Genomic DNA, 18,392 nt, shown 5'->3' with positions numbered 1-18,392 from the left:
TCATTCGACTAGCACTGATTTGGTTCTTTGAGCTTTTCAGCTTTCCCAGCACCTCCATTAATTACTACTATTTAGGTAGGGCCTTAGAGGCCCTGATTAGGGATTGGAGCCCCACTGTGCTAGGTGCTGTACGCGCACGGAGCAAAAAGACAGTCTGTGTCCCAAAAAAGTTGCAACATATTCCCATACTTGTGTCTGGGATGTCACCTGTAGATGACTTGCCTTTAGTGATTTGTAAGCATAGCAATCCCCGAATCTAAGCTCAGTGCTGTGAAAAGGAGCTACATGATGTGTTGACAGCTTCTTGCAGCTGTCACATTTTTTTCTCCAAGATCAGAGTTGTTGCTGTGTCACCTTAAGATCACTTTGGCCAGGAATCTTGGTGTGGTCTATAAACATCATTGGGCATTGAGAAATAGAGTCACCGAGGTGTTCTAGTATTTCCTTGTTTTAACTTATTTTGTGTTCCATAATATGTCACTGAACCGTCATTCTCCTACCCCAGTGGTTAAGAGTGTACTGTCCTTGTGGGCACATTAGGCTTTTAGATTTCCATATGCAACTCAATTTTAAGTTTTACAAGTGCAACTGACTTTGTTTTTACCACGCTCAATTGCTCAATAGAGGTTGCATGTCAAGAACACTTCAGCCTGTGGGAAATAATTGAGTGAATTGGAGCTGTAGTGTTGTTTGCTTGGCAGGTTTGTATTGTTAGAGGGTCATTTAATAAGACAGATAGGGTTTAGATTAGTGGTTGCATCACCTGGAGGTGCTGACTCTTGGCAGGAGAGTATCTTGGTGGGCATTTATTGTAAGGGTTATTGTGTTCTAGGTCATGTGTAGTATTGTCCTTAACAGATGATGTATTTCTTGTCTCTTTGTGCTTTGTTAGGCATTCTAGGTTCCTCCACCCCATATACTCTTGTTAATATACACATTTTAATCTTGTTTGTTTTAATCTTATCTTGCTTTTTTTCCCCCTCCTCCTATTCCCTTTCACTCAGCTCTTTGCCCGTGTTGGGGAACAATAATGGGACCCACTTACTGTGCTAATGTGTACTACTCTTTCTACATAAGGACCTCGTGAGAGATCGTCTGTTTATTATCTGGTATTGTACAGCTGCTGCTGTTTTCAGTAAGTTCTTGCTAACATGGGTATTAGCGATTAGAAATGTTTAGTGTTGTAAGACTGATTATCTTGGGCCAAATGCTCCCCTCTGTTGCAGAGTATATAGAGGGGAGCAGATGAGGGGAAATAGGGGCTGAGAGGTCCTAAAACGCACAGGAGGGGGGAGCAGAGCTCTGCCCCTCCCCTCCAGCTTGCAGCTGCTCTGCACAGCGTGTTTCCTCAGGAACCCGCAGATATTGAGGCAGAATTCCCCACCTAGCTTAATGAGGATCATAACAGCTAGAAGTGATGATCTGTAGCTTCTCTCTCCCTCGGAACCGGTAGTGCACAGCAGTGGACCACTAGCTGCACACGGCTCCTGAATGAGTCATACTACCATGGGTATGGGGGGAAACAGCAGAGAGCAACTGGCTTTCCATATGGGTGCCTTAGGATCTGTGAGGATAGGACCTGATTTCCACAGGAATTCTCAGACTCCAAAGAGTTGGTAGGCCGTATTTCCTCCCCACTGTGGAGAGAATGATAATGAACCAGAGTTGTCACAAGTTTAAACTCCTGGAATCTTTTTCTTGACTCCCTGGCTGTGACCCTTTTATGTGGAACAGGGTAATTTGGGTCCTTTTCCCCCTATAAATACGAATATCACAGAGTTGTTTAAAGAAACTTTCCTGAATTTGGGTATCCAGTGGCAGTTCAGTGCCCAACCATCCTGCTTAGAGTGATCAAAGCGCAGGGCCTTGGAGCTTCTGTTCAGTGATCTTGCACCTAACGCGGGATGGAACTGCAGTCTGACACAGTCACGTAGATGGGCTCCTGCGGGAGTCATAAACCAGGTATCCCAAGTTGGCTCCAGGCTGATCGAGTGGGGAGAAGAGCTGGCTGGCATTGCTGCTGACTGGTGGGGCTGATGCCATTCAGGGACCAGGATATTTTATCAAAAGCCTTTGAGTAGATCAATAGTTCTTCCTGGCAGAGATGTTTTTATTTGTAATTCTCTCCACTATACAAGGCCCGCATTCAGTAAAGCAATTTCAACAAGTGCTTGAGTCCATCTTTATTGATCAAAGCACTTAAGCAGTGGGACTTAAGCATGTGTTTTCACTTTAAGCACATGCTTAAGTGCTTTGCAGAATAGAGGCCTACATGCTTTTGATAGTGCCGTGTTTTACTATGACTGTAACATGTTTTGTAAACTGCAGATTAATAGAGTTGAGGCTTGATGAGATTATACAGATAGGTTAGAAACAGTCGTGGTGATGTCTCATGTAGTGGTCAGTGAGAAGAGTATTACAGTTTTTGAAATGTATCCTGGGGAGACAGAACACTGATCATGGTCTATTTTTAATGCAAGGTACAATCCTAAGAGATCTGGTTATCTCCTTTCAAAGTTCAATATGTTGAAATTAGTGCAGTTTGGTTGTTTTTAACAATGGTACTGCAGAATTAGCATTAAGATCTTGATTCTTTCTAACAATCATTTGTTCTGTTGGCAATCATTATTTCTCTAGAACTATTATTATCCATTCCATCAAAATAGAAAGTAATCCAAAAGTTAATGTTCTGTTCATTTATAATTATGTTTAATTCAGATGATGTATTGATGAGCAAACTTGTTAAGAGGTCGTTCTTCTGTTACATAGGTATTCTGGATTCTTAACAAACACTGTATGTGCTGTGGCACCTGACATAAGGAAAACCCTTATTTAAAAATATTTGTGGTTGTCATGAAATGTAAACTTTGATGTTTGTTTTTTAATCCATGGTGAAAAATTCAGGATCGTGGCTAATACTGGAAAAGTTATTGTAAAGTTGACTTTTTAACTGAATTTTTTTAACCTAGCAAAAACCAGTTATAAGACTTCGTAACTAGCAGATCAAGAGAAGTGGTTTCTATTTCTTTCCATGAATTAGGACTGACATTTTCCTGCAGAAATTCCACATGTTGAGTAAGTGATTTGAGAGGTAGTTGTAAACTCTTCTGTCAATTCTTTGTAAGGTCTTTATTATTAATGGATGTGGTCAGAAATTTTTCACCTTCTTGTGCAAATATATCAGTTTCAACAAACACTCTTAAGGAAGGTTTCTAAGGACCCAGGAAGGGGGAGTGGGGAAGAAAGAAACGTGCACACATGCACAGAGCACCCCAGAATAACCAGTAGCCAAGTGGTTAGCGTACTCACTTGAGATGTGGGAGAGCCAGGTTCAGTTCTTACTTGGAATCAGGTCAATGTAGGAGATGCAAGTTCAAATCTCTGTTCTACCTGATTTGGAGCAGGGACTTGAACCTGCATCTCCCATATCTCAAGTGAGGGCCCTAGCCAGCTGCCTAGAGAGGCAATCTCTCTCTGGCCTAGTCAATATTTAACTATTTATACAAAGTAGAACAGCTCCAATAGAAGAGATTGAGAGAGACAGACTCTCAGGCTACGTCTACACTACCCCGCCGTCGGGCGGGTAGCGAGATTTTTTTTCGATATCGATATATCGCTCATCTAGACGCATATATATCGATCCGAACGCGACGACTTCTCCCCCGACCCGAACTCACCGTGGCGGCGGCGGCGCGGCGGCGAGAGAGGAGACCCCACATCGTCATCGCGGCGGGAGGGACGGAAATATTATCATAAGATACTATTTCTCAGCTCGTCATTCACACGCACGTGATTGCGTATCTTATTATTTTTTTTTCCAGCCTCAGAAAGAAAACAAATTTGGAAACCTTGATTTTTTATGAAACCGAGTTCTTGTTTTCTAGATAGGCCAAATTATTAATGAATTATTAATTATTATTTGGTGCTGCAGCTTAGTGAGGAGTATTGTATGAATGGGACACTTGTCTGATAGGGCCCTGTTGTTGCAGCTATAAATAGGACATTCTAATTTAAGCAACAATTCTTGTCATAGCATCTTCTCCCTTCCATGATGGAACTTATGCTTGATGGTCCAAAAATGAGTATAAAATAGTGTTAACATCAGTTCATCCAACAGCACAGCCAGTACTACAGGCAGACTGGCGCCATTTGAGTGCTGTGTCTAATCTGATATTCTAACTATCAATTTTGTTCATCTGCAACTCTCAGAAATGTTGAATGGGAACATGGGGCAGTGTGGGTTAACCCTACTGGGAAAGATAGGCATCAGTTGCTGCGAATGCAGCCTTTCCAGCAGCATTCCAACATGAATGAGCCTGGAGTTCTGCTGAAAACAGAAGCTCAGTGCTTGGCTCGAGAGGTGTCCTGGTTGTGGCCTGTGTTCCACAATTGCACAGCCACCGAATTTGATGTACAGTCCACTCCAGCCACAAAAATCACGCTTCCGAATCTCCGGTTTCATTTTTTCAAAAAATAATGCCTACTCATGGCGGTGAAGATAATACACAGCATGAGTGTAAATCAGTGCAGCGTTGTCTGCAGACTCCTGAAGCAATAGCTCTTAGAGGTGTATTCTGCCCCAATTCACCGTAGTAGGTTGACTCTTAAACCTAAAGATTGCAATTTAAAAGCTACAGTTTTAACTATTTCACTACTTTCAATACCAGTCTGCCTCCCAAATTCCCCAGATGTCAAAATCCCAGCTGTTCCCTGCCCAGCTGCCAAAACCTCCAGCATCCCTCCTAACAACTTTTGTGATGTGGCTGTGCATTGGCTGTACAGAAGTGTGTAGCACATTGAAAACTGTGGCCAGTGTAAAATAAATTGAATTCAGTATCAAAATAAATAACACAAGGGTCACTGCACAGATGGTAATTATGCATTTTCATATTTAATTTATTACAAATCTTCAGTTTCGTATTTAAATGAGACTGCCTTGAATTTCCAGTCTACTGTCCAGTGTGCTGTGGGGTCCAGAATTTGAGTTCAGTTGGTCATAAAGTGCATGGGGCAGAAGTGCATTCTTGTGTCCTCCTTGTTTTATCAAAACAGGAAATGGCATTGTTCTTATGCTTCAAACCTATAGCTACACTCTTCTGTGATGTGCAGCACACCTTGAATTCTACATGAGGCTTCACTGGCTAGTTATTTCCTCAAACATATTCTAAATGAAATATTTTTGAAACGTTAACGCTTACAGTTCTCCAGCAGCCAAATGAATTTTAGGAACACATATAGATGTTTTGGGATCCATGTGGCAAATCCTAGGAGGCCAAACGTGACAGCTCTTGGCTTTTCGGCATGTCAGCTTTCCAACCATATGTCTGTTGACTTTAGGGGTGTTTCTTATATGTCCAGAGGTGGATAGATGGATGAAACTTGTGCTATGGACCACATCCAATAGGCAATCCCCTGTCTTAAACAACTGCTTGGAATTATCCCCAAGCTTTCCAGGCCTATTTGGCTTGGCTCTTATTTAGTTAAAGTATCTCTATTAGGAAACCAATTGTTGTTGGTCCCATGAGTGGTTGCTTAAACCGGGTTTCATTGTACTGTACCATTTGTGGTAGCAAGCGCTGTAGTTAAGCTTGAGTTCCAGCTTCTAACCCCTTCTTTTTCAATAGCCTTCTCAAAGCGATTCTTTTTTGACTGAAAGTTTCCATAGCTGGTCTCAGCATAAAGGTGATTTTATTAGTTTGTTTTTAAAAAATTCAGCTCCTCTGAGTTACGGTCGGGGCAGTGGGGGGAAGCAAATTATTTTTTTTGTGAGTAATTGCTTTTGTGAGTAAGCGATTGCAGCACTGGGATTGCTGCATGTTTTGCAGCTATTAGGACTTTTAAAACAGTCCAGTTTGAAGAAAATAGTTTTATTAGTTTTAGTCTTACATGTGAGAACTTTTCTATTATTTTTGGATATATGTTCTCTTCTGTTTTTTAAATCTCTTTGTTAATTCACCCCACCCCTGCAGAGAAACTAAGCTTCACAGGACTGCAATTTGGCTCAGGTTCAAGGAGTTTACAAGCTCCACAAACTGAAGAGCTCTGAATGTTGTCTTTTTTTCGTTCATAATGCTGGGCGATTTAAAAGCAAAAATGAGCATTAATGCAATGTTAGTGTTCAGACATCAGGCATTCAAATGTCAACAAATTCCAAAATTTCCTCTGCAAAATTAACTTGCCCATAAAGCACATGCATGTTGTAGTTTCTATTCTTGGTTTCCTGGTCAAATGCAACCTTTCATTTATTGCTGCGGCATAGCTGTAAAAATATACAGTATGTGCAACATGACCAAATTAATGTTACAAGAGAAACATTAACCTTTCGAGAGCTTAATTTCTCAAACTTAATGTTGCACCAGTGCTCATTTTTGGATACTTCAATCTACATTATATAATATAGAAGAGCAGCCTGCATAGGGTCAATATTAAGCACAGCTTGACTTTTCCTGTATGAACCTTTTTATAGAACTTTTCTATCTATGTTGCCATCAGAAGGTAATATACAGACTTTGCATAGATTTCTAGATTTTAATCCTGAAAACTTTTATGTTTCTGAAGAGAGAAGAAAGTCAAATATCAGAATATATGTATATAAATTATGACCTATATATGCATGATATATACATATACAAAATCCATGAATAATACAGTCCATCATAACTTGTCCTAGACCAATTGTACTTGTATTGAGACAAAAACTGTGACCTTACCAGTGTATGAGACTTATATAGGAGCAAGGTAAAACCACAGGTAGGAATTGCTGAATAATTACCTTTAGACCAACCTGAGCAAGAACCTTCCCAAGAGGGTGAGCTCATTTAATGGTTCCTAAAACTCAATCTTGTGGATGTCAGTGGTCGTGCTTGATTATTTTCAGCAGTGTTTTATGAAAAAGCAATAAAAATGCATTGGGAGTGTACAGAGGGGAAAGGCAACTCTAAATGGTTTTAGTTTTTCCAGTGAAGTCCCTTTGGTGTGAACAGGAAGAAGCTGTGTTTCATGCTGCTGTGCCTTAGCTATTTGAAAGGGGTGTGCGTCTACGTGTATCTGCCCAAAACAGTGCTGTGCTCTGGTAGCTTATGATCGACAAGAGACCAGCAATGAGAAGAAAAAATTCTTATGTTTGTTTTTAGAGAGAAAGCAATTACAGTTACGGTTAAAAGATTAACCTGTTTTCCAGCTACCTATACACTTCTCTGCAAGGGATAAAAAAAACCTTCAGAGAGCCATAGTAACAAGTACAAAGCTTGGCAAAAGGTAGAAAATGACATAATATACATTTGTAGGTTATGCCTAAGGTTAATTACTCTGTTCACCTTTCTTGCCTATGCCAAATTCTGGAAAACATTTTACAGTAGCAAATGCCTCAGGAGAAAAATGACCGAATACTTGAAATATCTAGAGTGTGATTATATGTGAGATTATATATATTTATGCACACAAGTATATATACAATTCCTCCACCCTGCCCCCGCAAGAACTTGGGTAGTAGACAAGGCTATCCTGCTGAACAGCTAGTTCTCGCTTGATTTGAGGTGTTGAGGGTAGTCTCAGTGTTTTGGTGGATAAAACAAAGGCCTTTCAACCTTGTTTCTAGTCCAGCTGGAGATCCTGAAATAAATGAGTTTACTGCTGACACTCCAGTCCCAGCAGACAGAATTTCACACCAAAAGGCCCCCACATATAATTTGTCACAATTGGCACCTACCACTAGGAAAAGAGCAAGGACTGGCCCAGCGTACAAATGTAGTCATCTTTCACCTTCCAGCTCCGGGTTGGCAGTAAAATTGGGACAGTCTAGAAATGCTATAAGCCTGGCTAGCTGAGTCTCCTCCAGCCTCCGTTGTATTCTGCAAACCTTGTTACTCTTAAGAATTCACCTATAGTCAGATTTCTGGGGGAATCTTAAAACAGATTTAGTAAGAAGTCAGTAGCATATTTTTAGGAATATTGTCTTTTTAGGAATACAGATGAATGTGGTCAATATTTCACTCCAGTGGTCACATTTAAGTAGCTTTGTAACTACAGTGGATTTAGAACACATAATTGCGCAGGGTTTGTTTCTTCTTAGTGTAAAATGTAGCACTTCTGAAAATCAGCCTGAGTATTTACCCGCAGCTGTCTTTCTCATAATTAAATTTGGCTAATGTGTAAAAATAAATGTGTTCTTTGAAAATTCACTTTAAAGTGAAGCAGGACACAGTAGTAGTGCCTAAAAATTCTATAACCCTGTTCAGGTTGGTCTGGTATCCCAAAACTCTGCTCATTGGCGTGATTTATTAAGCACTGCAGATGTGCCCATTAACTACAAGAAACGAGTCTCTGTCCAGAGGAGACTGCAATCTCAGAGCCAGGTATATTGGGGAAACTCCGAGAAGGGGGTAACTTGGGTTTTGTTTGTTCTCTAACATTAACTCTCCTCTCATGGCCAGAGGGCCACATCATCTCCTTCTGCACAAACACATGCACAGAGGAAAATCTTATATAAAATAGCAGTAGCTCTGGGGCTGTGGAAAATGTCACAGAGAGGAAGGGTTAGCAGCTAAGCATCATTCATTCATTCATGCCCGTCACCCCAACCGGGGTATGGGCCGCCAACAACAGATCTCCATAGTCTTCTATCCTGGGCCATTCGCTCTAGCTGGTTCCAGGTATAGCCCATTTTTTTGCTATCAACCTGAAGGTCGCGTCGCCAGGTATTTCTTGGGCGGCCTCTTTTCCGCTTGCCTTGGGGGTTCCACTGCAGTGCCTGTCTGGTGATGTTGGTTGGCTGCTTGCGTAGTGTATGTCCTATCCAGCCCCACCTTCTCCTTCTAATTTCTTCCTCTGCTGGGAGTTGATGGGTCCTCTCCAAGAGGTGGATGTTACTGATGGTGTCTGGCCAGCGGATCTGGAGAATCCTTCTGAGGCAGCTATTAATGAAGGTCTGGATCTTCCTGGTGGTTGTTTTGGTTGTCCTCCAGGTTTCAGCTCCATACAGTAAGACTGATTTCACGTTGGAGTTGAACAGTCGAATCTTTATTGCCAAAGACAGCTCTCTGGAGCTCCAGATGTTCTTGAGCTGTAAGAAGGCTGCTCTTGCCTTACCAATCCTTACTTTGATGTCTGCGTCTGTGCCACCCTGCTGGTCGATGATGCTACCTAGGTAGGTGAAGGACTGCACTTCTTCCAGGGGGCTTCCATTCAGTGTGACTGGGTCGTTGCTGATGGAATTGATCCTAAGGATCTTGGTCTTGTCCTTGTGGATGTTGAGGCCAACCTGTGATGACGTGGCTGCCACTACGTTGGTCTTCTCTTGCATCTGCTGTTTACTGTGCGAAAGGAGTGCAAGGTCGCCGGCAAAGTCCAGGTCATCAAGCTGGGTCCACAATGACCATTGGATTCCATTCCTACGCTTGTAAGTGGATGTCTTCATAATCCAATCGATGACGAGAAGAAAGAGAAGTGGTGACAACAAGCATCCTTGTCTGACTCCGGGTCGCACCTGGAAGCTGTTTGTGAGCTGCCCTCCATGGATCACTCTACAGTGTATGCCGTCGTATGAATTCTTGATCAGGTTGACCACCTTTGCTGGGATGCCATAGTGCCGAAGGAGCTTCCAGAGGGTCTCTCGATCCACGCTATCGAATGCTTTCTCATAGTCAACAAAGTTGATGTACAACGAGGAGTTCCACTCCATAGACTGCTCGACTATGATGCGGAGCGTTGCTATCTGGTCCGTGCATGATCTGTTCTGCCGGAAACCTGCCTGTTCATCTCGTAGCTGTGGATCGACGGCATCCTTCATTCTCTCTAAGAGGACTCGGTTGAAGACCTTCCCTGGCACCGACAGGAGTGTGATTCCTCTATAGTTGGCACAGTTGCTGAGGTCTCCTTTCTTGGGGATTTTGATGAGATATCCCTCTTTCCAGTCAGCCGGAATCACTTCTTCTTCCCATATTTTCTCAAAGAGGGGGTACAGCATTTCCACTGAGGCATCCAGGTCTGCTTTCAGGGCCTCTGCTGGGATATCGTCAGGTCCAGCCGCCTTCCTGTTCTTCATCATGGTGATGGCTTTTCTGATCTCGTCTCTGGTTGGTTTATCGCAATTGATTGGGAGGTCCTCGTTGGCTGGGTCAATGTCTGGTGGATTTGGTGGTGCTGGTCTGTTCAGGAGTTCCTCAAAGTGCTCCGCCCATCTGTTCATCTGTAGTTCTATTCCTGTTATAGACTTTCCCTGCTTGTCTTTAACGGGACGTTCTGGCTTGCTGAACTTTCCAGACAGTCGCTTGGTAGTATCGTATTAGCAGCTAAGCAGAGCCTCCTAATAGCATAGAGCCAGTGGACTTGCTACAAATCTGGCCTCTGCCTTTCAGGTAGCAGGGCACTTGGGTTTGTCTCTGCACTGCAGTACAGTTGGCCTCCTTCCTGGAACCATCTTGATAGCCATGCTGCCATAGCTGGTCTAGGGCACAGCCCTGAAGGTGAGTAGAGATTGTAGTTTGGAAGTTGGTCTTGAGTGTCATTAACTTGAGAATGTTTCCAAGAAGAGCATGCCACCTAGAGCAGCAGCTCCCTGAATTTGTTCCTTTCCAGGTGACTATACCCACTCCAAAACACACATACACATTCATAGATCCAATGTAGTGGCCTCTGCAGAGGAAGGAGGTAAGCATGCCAAATATATTTTTGCTCCCCTCTTTCTTTAACTTTTGGGGCTGGTTTGTATGACTACGGCGTGATCCTCGGTGGTGTTTCTATACCCGCAGAGGATAAGGGAGTTCTGGTTGCTCAGTGCTTCTCAGACCAGAAAGAATAGAGAGGCTCTAGGTTTGTGTAGTGCAGGGATCGGCAACCTTTAGCACGTGTCCTGCCAGGGTGCTGCCAGGCTGGTTTGTTTACCTGCCGCGTCCACAGGTTCGGCCGATCGTGGCTCCCACTGGCCGCGGTTCACTGCTCCAGGCCAACGGGGGCTGCGGGAAGCTGCGTGGGCCGTGGGATGTGCTGGCTGCTGCTTCCCACAGCCCCCATTGGTCTGGGATAGTGAACCGCGATCGACCGAACCTGCGGACGCGGCAGGTAAACAAATCAGGCCGGCCCACCAAGGTGCTTACCGTGGCAGGCAGCGTGCCAAAGCTTTCCAATCCCTGCTGTAGTGAATGAGGATAAAACCCAGACCTGGTAACCGATATGCACAGATTGAAAATGAGCATTTGAATTCTGGAGACTATGGGCTTGGCTACACTTGCAGGTGTGCAGCGCTGGGAGTTACAGCTGTCTTCGTACAGCTGTGTAGGGAAAGCGCTGGAGTGTGGCCACACTGACAGCTACCAGCGCTGCAGTGTGGCCACATTTGCAGCATTTGCAGTGGTGTTGGGAGTGGTGCATTATGGGCAGGTATCCCAGCGTTCAAGTGGCTGCAACGTGCTTTTCAAAAGAGGGGGGTGGGGTGGAGTGTGACAGGGAGCGTGGGGGAGAGAGAGAGTGTGGATTTTTGGAGCCGACACTGTCAGCTCCCTGCCTTGCAAATTCTGACCACTTCCCCAACCCCTCATTCACTCTTAAATGCAAATAGCCTGCAGACCAGATAAGCAGCTGCTCCGACGGACTCCCTTCCTCCCTCTGCCCCCCCGCCATGCTGTTTCTCTCCTCAAGCAAACACTAGGCTGTGGACATTCATCCCCCTGCCTGCCTCATTCACAGCAAACAGGAGCTGTGTTTGTTTTTTAGATAAGCAGCTCCGGGAGCCCCGAGTTCACAACAAAACAAAGAGAGTTCTTTAGTTAAAAGCATTATGGGAAAATTCCGGAGGTCAGTTACAGCGTAGTAAGATTAATCACTGTTTACACTGGCACTCCAGCACCAGCGCTGCAGTTGTTATTCCCCAGGCAGACATGGAGTACAGCCAGCGCTGTAGCCAGGGAGATACAGCGCTGTATGTGCCTTGCAAGTGTGGACGGTGAGTGAGTTGCAGCGCTGTAAAGCCACCACCAGCGCTGCAACTCTCCAGTGTAGCCAAGCCCTATGTTCATTCCTCCAAAGCCAGTCCCTCTCTCTTTAAAGAAGGAGGATTAAAAAGAGATTCTCTAAGTGTAAATATTCCCATGTCTTCATTTAGATAATGCAACTTACCTAAATGCCGTGAAAGTCGATAAGCTCTATAGCGGAGAGTTGTCACTTTATAAATTAAATATCAGGAGCAGTGTTTGAAGTTTAAAGCCCTCCCGCCTCCCTCTAGCTCAGATTTTCTGCTGCTGTGCTTTTTTCTTTATGCCTGAGCACCTTGCTGACAAGTGCTAATAACAAGATGCCAAGAGAGGGTCCAGTTGGAGTTACCACACATTAAACATTCTGAACTTGTCCTTTCGCTCATAGATTGTGCATAATTAATAATTAAACGGTTTCAGTTGTAATGGGTTGACCTTCCTGAACTGTTCATTATTCACAAGGCAAAGGCATCACTCAAACTTTTTTTTTTCCCCCACTGCCCTTCTCTGTACTCACTGTACATGCACATTTCAGTTGTTTTTGAGAATCAGGCTGACCAAGCGCTTCAAAAGCTGCCGAGACATAAACATTGTCCCTTTCTGTGTTAGGTCTCACTTATATAAATGTTGTTTGGATACTTGGGCCAGTAGGGTGTGTTTGGTAACAAGATGCGGAGGAGAAAATGGCCTGTAAAGTTCTAAAGCTGATTGGCATCAGTCTCTCAGGAATGTATTTATGGCTCTATTGTTAAGGTTGTATCAACCTTCCCATTAATAAGCCATTCTGTTTAGAAGTTGGTATTTAGAAATAGAAATACAGAAGGACCCCTGGATTGAAGCTCTGACATATTGACCAGAGGATGCCCATTTTTACTGAAAATTGTAGAGTCCATTTTGTTGGGGGTTTTTTTTAGTTTAAAAAGTACGTACCTCTTCCCCATCCTCTTCAAAATTTTACACTGCATTCTTTTGGCCTTGTATAGAATAAAACTCTGTTCTTTGGTAGAATGAAATAAGGTTGGCAATTAGATCTCATGTGGGCAATACACTAACATTACTCCACATGAGTGACAATATTTTCTTACGCAGAATGTGCAAAAAAAATTTATCATGAAGACTCGGTGGGGATTTGTGAGGCTTTTTGTTTTATTTTATCATATTTTCATCCCCTTGAGAGTCCACCAGTGCTCCAGTCTAGTGAACTTCAGGACACAATGTAATATGTATTTTTTTGCTTAGATTTTGTTTGATTTTTTTTGTCTCATATGTAACAACACAGTGGTTGCTCAAATTTCAGCAGGTAGCAACAGCAACATTTTACATATCGGGAGTAGTTTCATGTACAGAGTATTTTTAAATTTGTAACTAAGTCCATAGAACAAACTCATTCTCTAAATAAAAATAGTAATGTTAATATTAGAGCATGGAATGGATATGATAATCTAATGTGTGTGTTCCATCTCCAGCTACTATGATTTCAAAAATTCGATGTCAGCAAGCTCAGTGGCTGATTTTGATTATTTTACCATGAAAGAAGTTAGGCTGATTGTCTGCTCTTTCAGCTCTTTCCAGTGGAGGCTAAGATGTGTTTCCTCCTGGCCTATCTCTTGCATGCTTGTATATTTCAGCTGGTATTTTCAGAAGAGAAATGAAGGTATTAATTTGATGCAATTAGCTGACTTTGGTGCAATTATGTATGTGCAGTTTAACAGAATAGAATTTCATGTCTTAAATTCAATTCATTCTCCATGCATAGGTATCACTTTGGCTTGTTTGGTGTCCCAGGGAAGATAAAATGACAGCTTTAATCAAGTTGGCTAGTTGGCAATTCGTTAAACTATTTGATATCATACTTTGTAATGAGGCCTTAGCTCGTAGTGAGTTTTATGTGGGAATCTGTATTGAATCCCATAGCAGAATTTGAATATTCTTAATAAACCTCGTCTCAAAAAAGTGATCTCTGACTTTCCTAAAATAATAATTTCCAAATGTCACTTCCTGTTTGGCCTCATTGCAAACTGGATGTTTCAGAATCTTTCTTCCCTGCACTCCGGGTTGTTGAGTTTTCAATACCTATGGCACGCATTTTCAGAATGGTTCACAGAACATCACTACTACTTCACTTTACCAGTATGGTTTAAATTACAGTATGTACTCGGAATATTATTCTTTCATAGTGAAATTTACTGGCCATCTGCCTAGGGGTGGGTGTCGCCTAGTGACTTTAGTTAGGGCCTGCTCTTGCACGTTGTGGGTGCGGAGTGTTGCTCATATAATAAGATAAAAAGTGATGAGCTGGACAGAAGTCAGTGGTAATAGGTGTGCTGCCATGTGGTCGCCAAGTTATCTGTGCCCATTAGCAGAAGTGAGCTTTAAGGACCGCATCTGAAGCCCATGGAACTCAGTTTACATGCTGAGAATCATGTAGGTTCATCCTCCACCTACTGCCCCCACTTTTTTTTATTCTAAACTTCCGAGAGTAAAGAACCACCTGGAAACTGCTGTGATTGATGTCCTTGCAGCCTAGCTTATAAGTGCCTAAGATAGAAGGGAGCTGGCGTGCAGTGAGTTAGAAATTTCCACTCATTGAGGATGACTGTGCCTAGCCTGTAGCCTTGCTTGCACCCAGGTGAAACCTCCTTTCTCGCTTGGCTGGAGCACAGCAACCTTGTGCTACTTGCTGTGCGCTGTATAAGAATTGCAGGACAAAGGTATTAATGATGTTGTGTTATTGAGTGCCTTGCAGTTTTTTAGTGTGGTGTTTCTTATAGTTCTGTTGATTCCTGTACCAGGGAACCCGGGAACTCTAGTTCCAGTGAAGTGTCGAGAGAGTCTCCAATTGCTTCATACAATTCAGTGGATTTTCACTCCACTTTCCATAATGTTGTTTCACTCTGGTATAGGCAGATCCCCTGGTGCTACCCTCTTTGTGATTGCAGAAATTATCACCTACCAAATAGGTGTTAAGTGCTGCCTGCCCCTCCTCCACTCTGGCATAAATTGATCCACATTTGCAGCTCTCAGAAGATGAGCGTTTTAGACTCCTCCTCACTTGTGCCCCAGGTGGGATTGGCAGTGCTCTCTTCTGATGAAGGGGTGGTCCCTGCACAGAACTAGCTCCCCAGAGTGCTCTGAGAGGGTAGCTCCAGCTTCCAGTTTTCAAAGAGTTGTGTGAAATATATCCAGTGAGCGTTTCGTGCATTATGAGGATTTGTTCTGTTTTAATCCACCCATCCCACTTGGGAGAGGGGGCAGTTACCATTTCTAAACTCAGACATGGCTTTTACTGGGCAGCAGAAAACCATGGAAATATATACACCAGCCTGTCTTCACTCAGCACAAGTGCACCTGAAATTTTGTCCTGAATTTTTCATCTTACGTATGAGTAACTTCTACATGTGATTCTCTGAACTAGGGAAAGTTTAAAGGCACCGTGTTCCCTTACGTTTCTTCTACTCTCCAGTGGAAACCTTCCTATATTTATGTCTTTTTTTTTTTAAGTTTAGAAATACTAACCTTTCCCTCTTCTAGGACAAATTCAACAAGAACTAAGGTGCATAATGTCAAACATTCTCTACATTTAATAGAACTCTGAAAATTGTAATGCAGTGTTGGCTTCTCCTTTTACTCTTCATTTACTTTTGATTTAATTGTACTTTCCAGCAGTTTCCAATTGTTTGGATTGGAAACGAAACCTTAATAAGAGTTCTGGTTAATTTTCTGTCTTGTAATTACCTATCTCATTTTTCTGATAATTGGCCACAGCAATTATATGTATATTTACTAATCACATAGGAGGCTCTGCAGTTGTATCTATCTGCCACCACTGATAATGGCACACACATTGCAGAGGTGCTTTTATCATCATCTTTTTTCCACTACATCAAAGCTATTTCCTCGCATTCTCAATAATGAATACATGCATGCATTTGACACAGTTGTGTGCTAGAGAAATTGTTTGGCTCCCACCAAATGCTGCACGCTCTGAGTTTCTTGCCTGCAGCGCTGGAAGGTTGTATGTAATGATATATTGCTCATCCAAATGGCCAAAGCACTCCAAAGCACAGTGAGATTAAAATAAGTCATTCCTTTGTTAATTTAAATAGGTGCATGTATCATACTTTGCAGGGTACTTTGTGTAGGGATGTCAGGAAGGAAAAAAGCCGCCGAAAGGTATTTTTAATAGCAAATGAGAATAGATGAGAATGGAGTCATTTGCAGCTGCCTGTTTTATGTGGCTCTCTTGTTCCAACTGTAGGTCTAATGAGATGACACTGTTAAAGTACTCTGCAGTGTAATTTCATTACATCCTGAGCTGTTACACTATAAACACAGTGGAGCTCTCTGTCATTCTTGGAAAAACTCCTAAATTCGTAAAGCCCTCCTTTGCAAATGGCAATGTTATTTGCTCTCTTTGTAATTTTTTTCTTGTGCTCTTAATTTATTTGCTTTCATAAATACTTGGTAGTTAATTTAGCTAGGCTGGCAAATCTTCCATTCTAATTTCTTTTATTTTCTTGTAAGAATTTTTCTTTTAAATCTAGCAAGAGCTATGCATAGTCGGACAGCTCTGAAATGAATAAGTGTAAATAAACATGAGTGTAAATAAAAAGTGAATTCAGTGAAAGAAACAAAGGTCAACACAAGAATAATTTCACAGCTCTTTGTTAATTACAAGACCATTTGTGTGTTACTTAAATAATCATTAATTTCTCATTTACACTTTCCCTACCTTCCTTTCTACCCTGTGGCTATCATTGTCCTTTTTTCACCTCTCCTCCGTGTCTTTCCACATGTTTCTACCCATTGTGTAATACTCTTTACTTTAAATTCAGTGTTTTATTCAGAAGAATTTGTACCTTTTTCTCTCTTTCTCTGTGTGAGATGGGGCATTGTTGCTTACTCTGCTTTTAATGTTATATTGCTTCCCTTTTTAAAAATTGTCCTCACTTCTCCTGACTCTTTCTTCCTTTCCTTCTCCCTCCCTCCCCCCAAATATCAAACCAATCCCAGGAATCGCCAGTCCTTCCGGTTGGGGAGTTCTCTGAGCCATTTGTACACTTCATCACTCAATGGTAAGCTCAGTTTGCAAACATGCCATGCCCTCAATGTAAATGATACATGCCATTAACTCTGCAGCTCCATGAGACCTTATGGCTTCCCCTGCATCCTTTCTGAGGCGAGAGGGACTCGGGGGCCTTGGGCAGATGGGGCAGCAAAGCTGAGCAAACTGTTTAAATTATGTAAACGTTATTTACACGAAGGGTCATAAAAGTACGGTATTTGGGAGGGTTTTTCCTCTTTTAATAAACCACTATGAATCTGGGTGCATTCTTGTGCACAGAGACTATTTTAAGAATTCAGTTGGGAGGGTTGGGGGAAAGAGAGAATCATATTTATAACTTCATTATTCAAAGCTGCTTGTATTATTACTCATAAAACTGCCTCAATGTTTAGAAAGGTAAACAATGTCCTTGATTAATTCATTGGCTTTCCAGTAAGTAATTTTTATTCGGAGTCATATATTTTAAAGTACACCATAGGGCTGAATAGTTCAGTGGAAGGCACTTTAAATTTCAGAGAGAGGGGAGAAAATATTGTTGAAAGAATAAATTTCCTAAGCAACAAAAGGTTAAAGCTCTAAGTACAATTCATTGTAACAAACAGGAGAGAGGAGATGCTTATTGTTGTTTTTTTTAATGTCTCATTTACAAAGGAAGCAGCCATTTAAATAATAAAATGAAGGCAGAATAACTGACATTGAACTTTGTATAAATGTGATGTTTTTGACTAAGATGTTCCCGTTTATTAAAATGCACTGTCTGGGCCAGCTGGCCAGCTGGTGTAAATTGGCAGTGCCACTGGAGTCAGTGTAATCAATGGAGCTATGCCAGTGTATGCTACCCGAGAATCTGGCCCTGCAGCAGTGTTTAGGAAAGGAGTGATTTAGGGAATCTTTCCCAGTTAAGCCAGTGAGGTTAAAGGCATTGAGCCCCACACGGGATCAGACCCATAGCTGTCTGTGATGTGGTAGATTGTGCTTTAAAACATTTCAAGTTCTCTAGCACATATTAGGGCCAATGAGCCAAAAACTATGCAAATAAAATGAATATTCAGATAATTTGTATGAAACAAACATTATGTATGAAACAATTCCAAGAAACTCTCTCTCAAGATTCCCATAGTGTGTGGCAAGTGGTATTGAAAATGAAGAATATGCAGTATGATTTATCAGTTAATTAAAATAGTAAATACACAGTTTGTGTTTATCTAAGACAGGCCTCATTTTTGATGGATAAAATTACAGCAGGCCACAATGTTCAGTGATTTTACAGCATAACTAACTGATGTGCAGGAGACTGCACCTTTTTATCCCTTCCAAAAAAATTAATTAGATGTTGCATAAAAAATATTATTGAGAAAGAA

General features: G+C 42.0%; 1 protein-coding gene across 8 annotated transcripts in view; it reads left to right on the top strand.

The window, feature by feature from the left end:
* MAP2K5 (mitogen-activated protein kinase kinase 5) overlaps positions 1-18,392 on the top strand; it is a 191,762-nt gene that overhangs the window by 140,909 nt on the left and 32,461 nt on the right. For 7 of the 8 annotated variants that reach the window (XM_039491614.1, XM_039491613.1, XM_039491612.1 and 4 more), the window contains one exon: positions 16,980-17,041. The exons of the other annotated variant lie outside the window; for it this stretch is intronic. In XM_039491614.1, coding sequence (XP_039347548.1) covers positions 16,980-17,041 — 62 coding nt within the window. The remainder of the gene's footprint in view (positions 1-16,979; positions 17,042-18,392) is intronic. 8 annotated transcript variants of the gene reach the window in all.

This window comes from Mauremys reevesii, linkage group 10, assembly GCF_016161935.1.
Source record: "Mauremys reevesii isolate NIE-2019 linkage group 10, ASM1616193v1, whole genome shotgun sequence".
Lineage (NCBI taxonomy): Eukaryota > Metazoa > Chordata > Testudines > Geoemydidae > Mauremys > Mauremys reevesii.
This window is presented reverse-complemented; position numbering and strand designations above follow the sequence as displayed.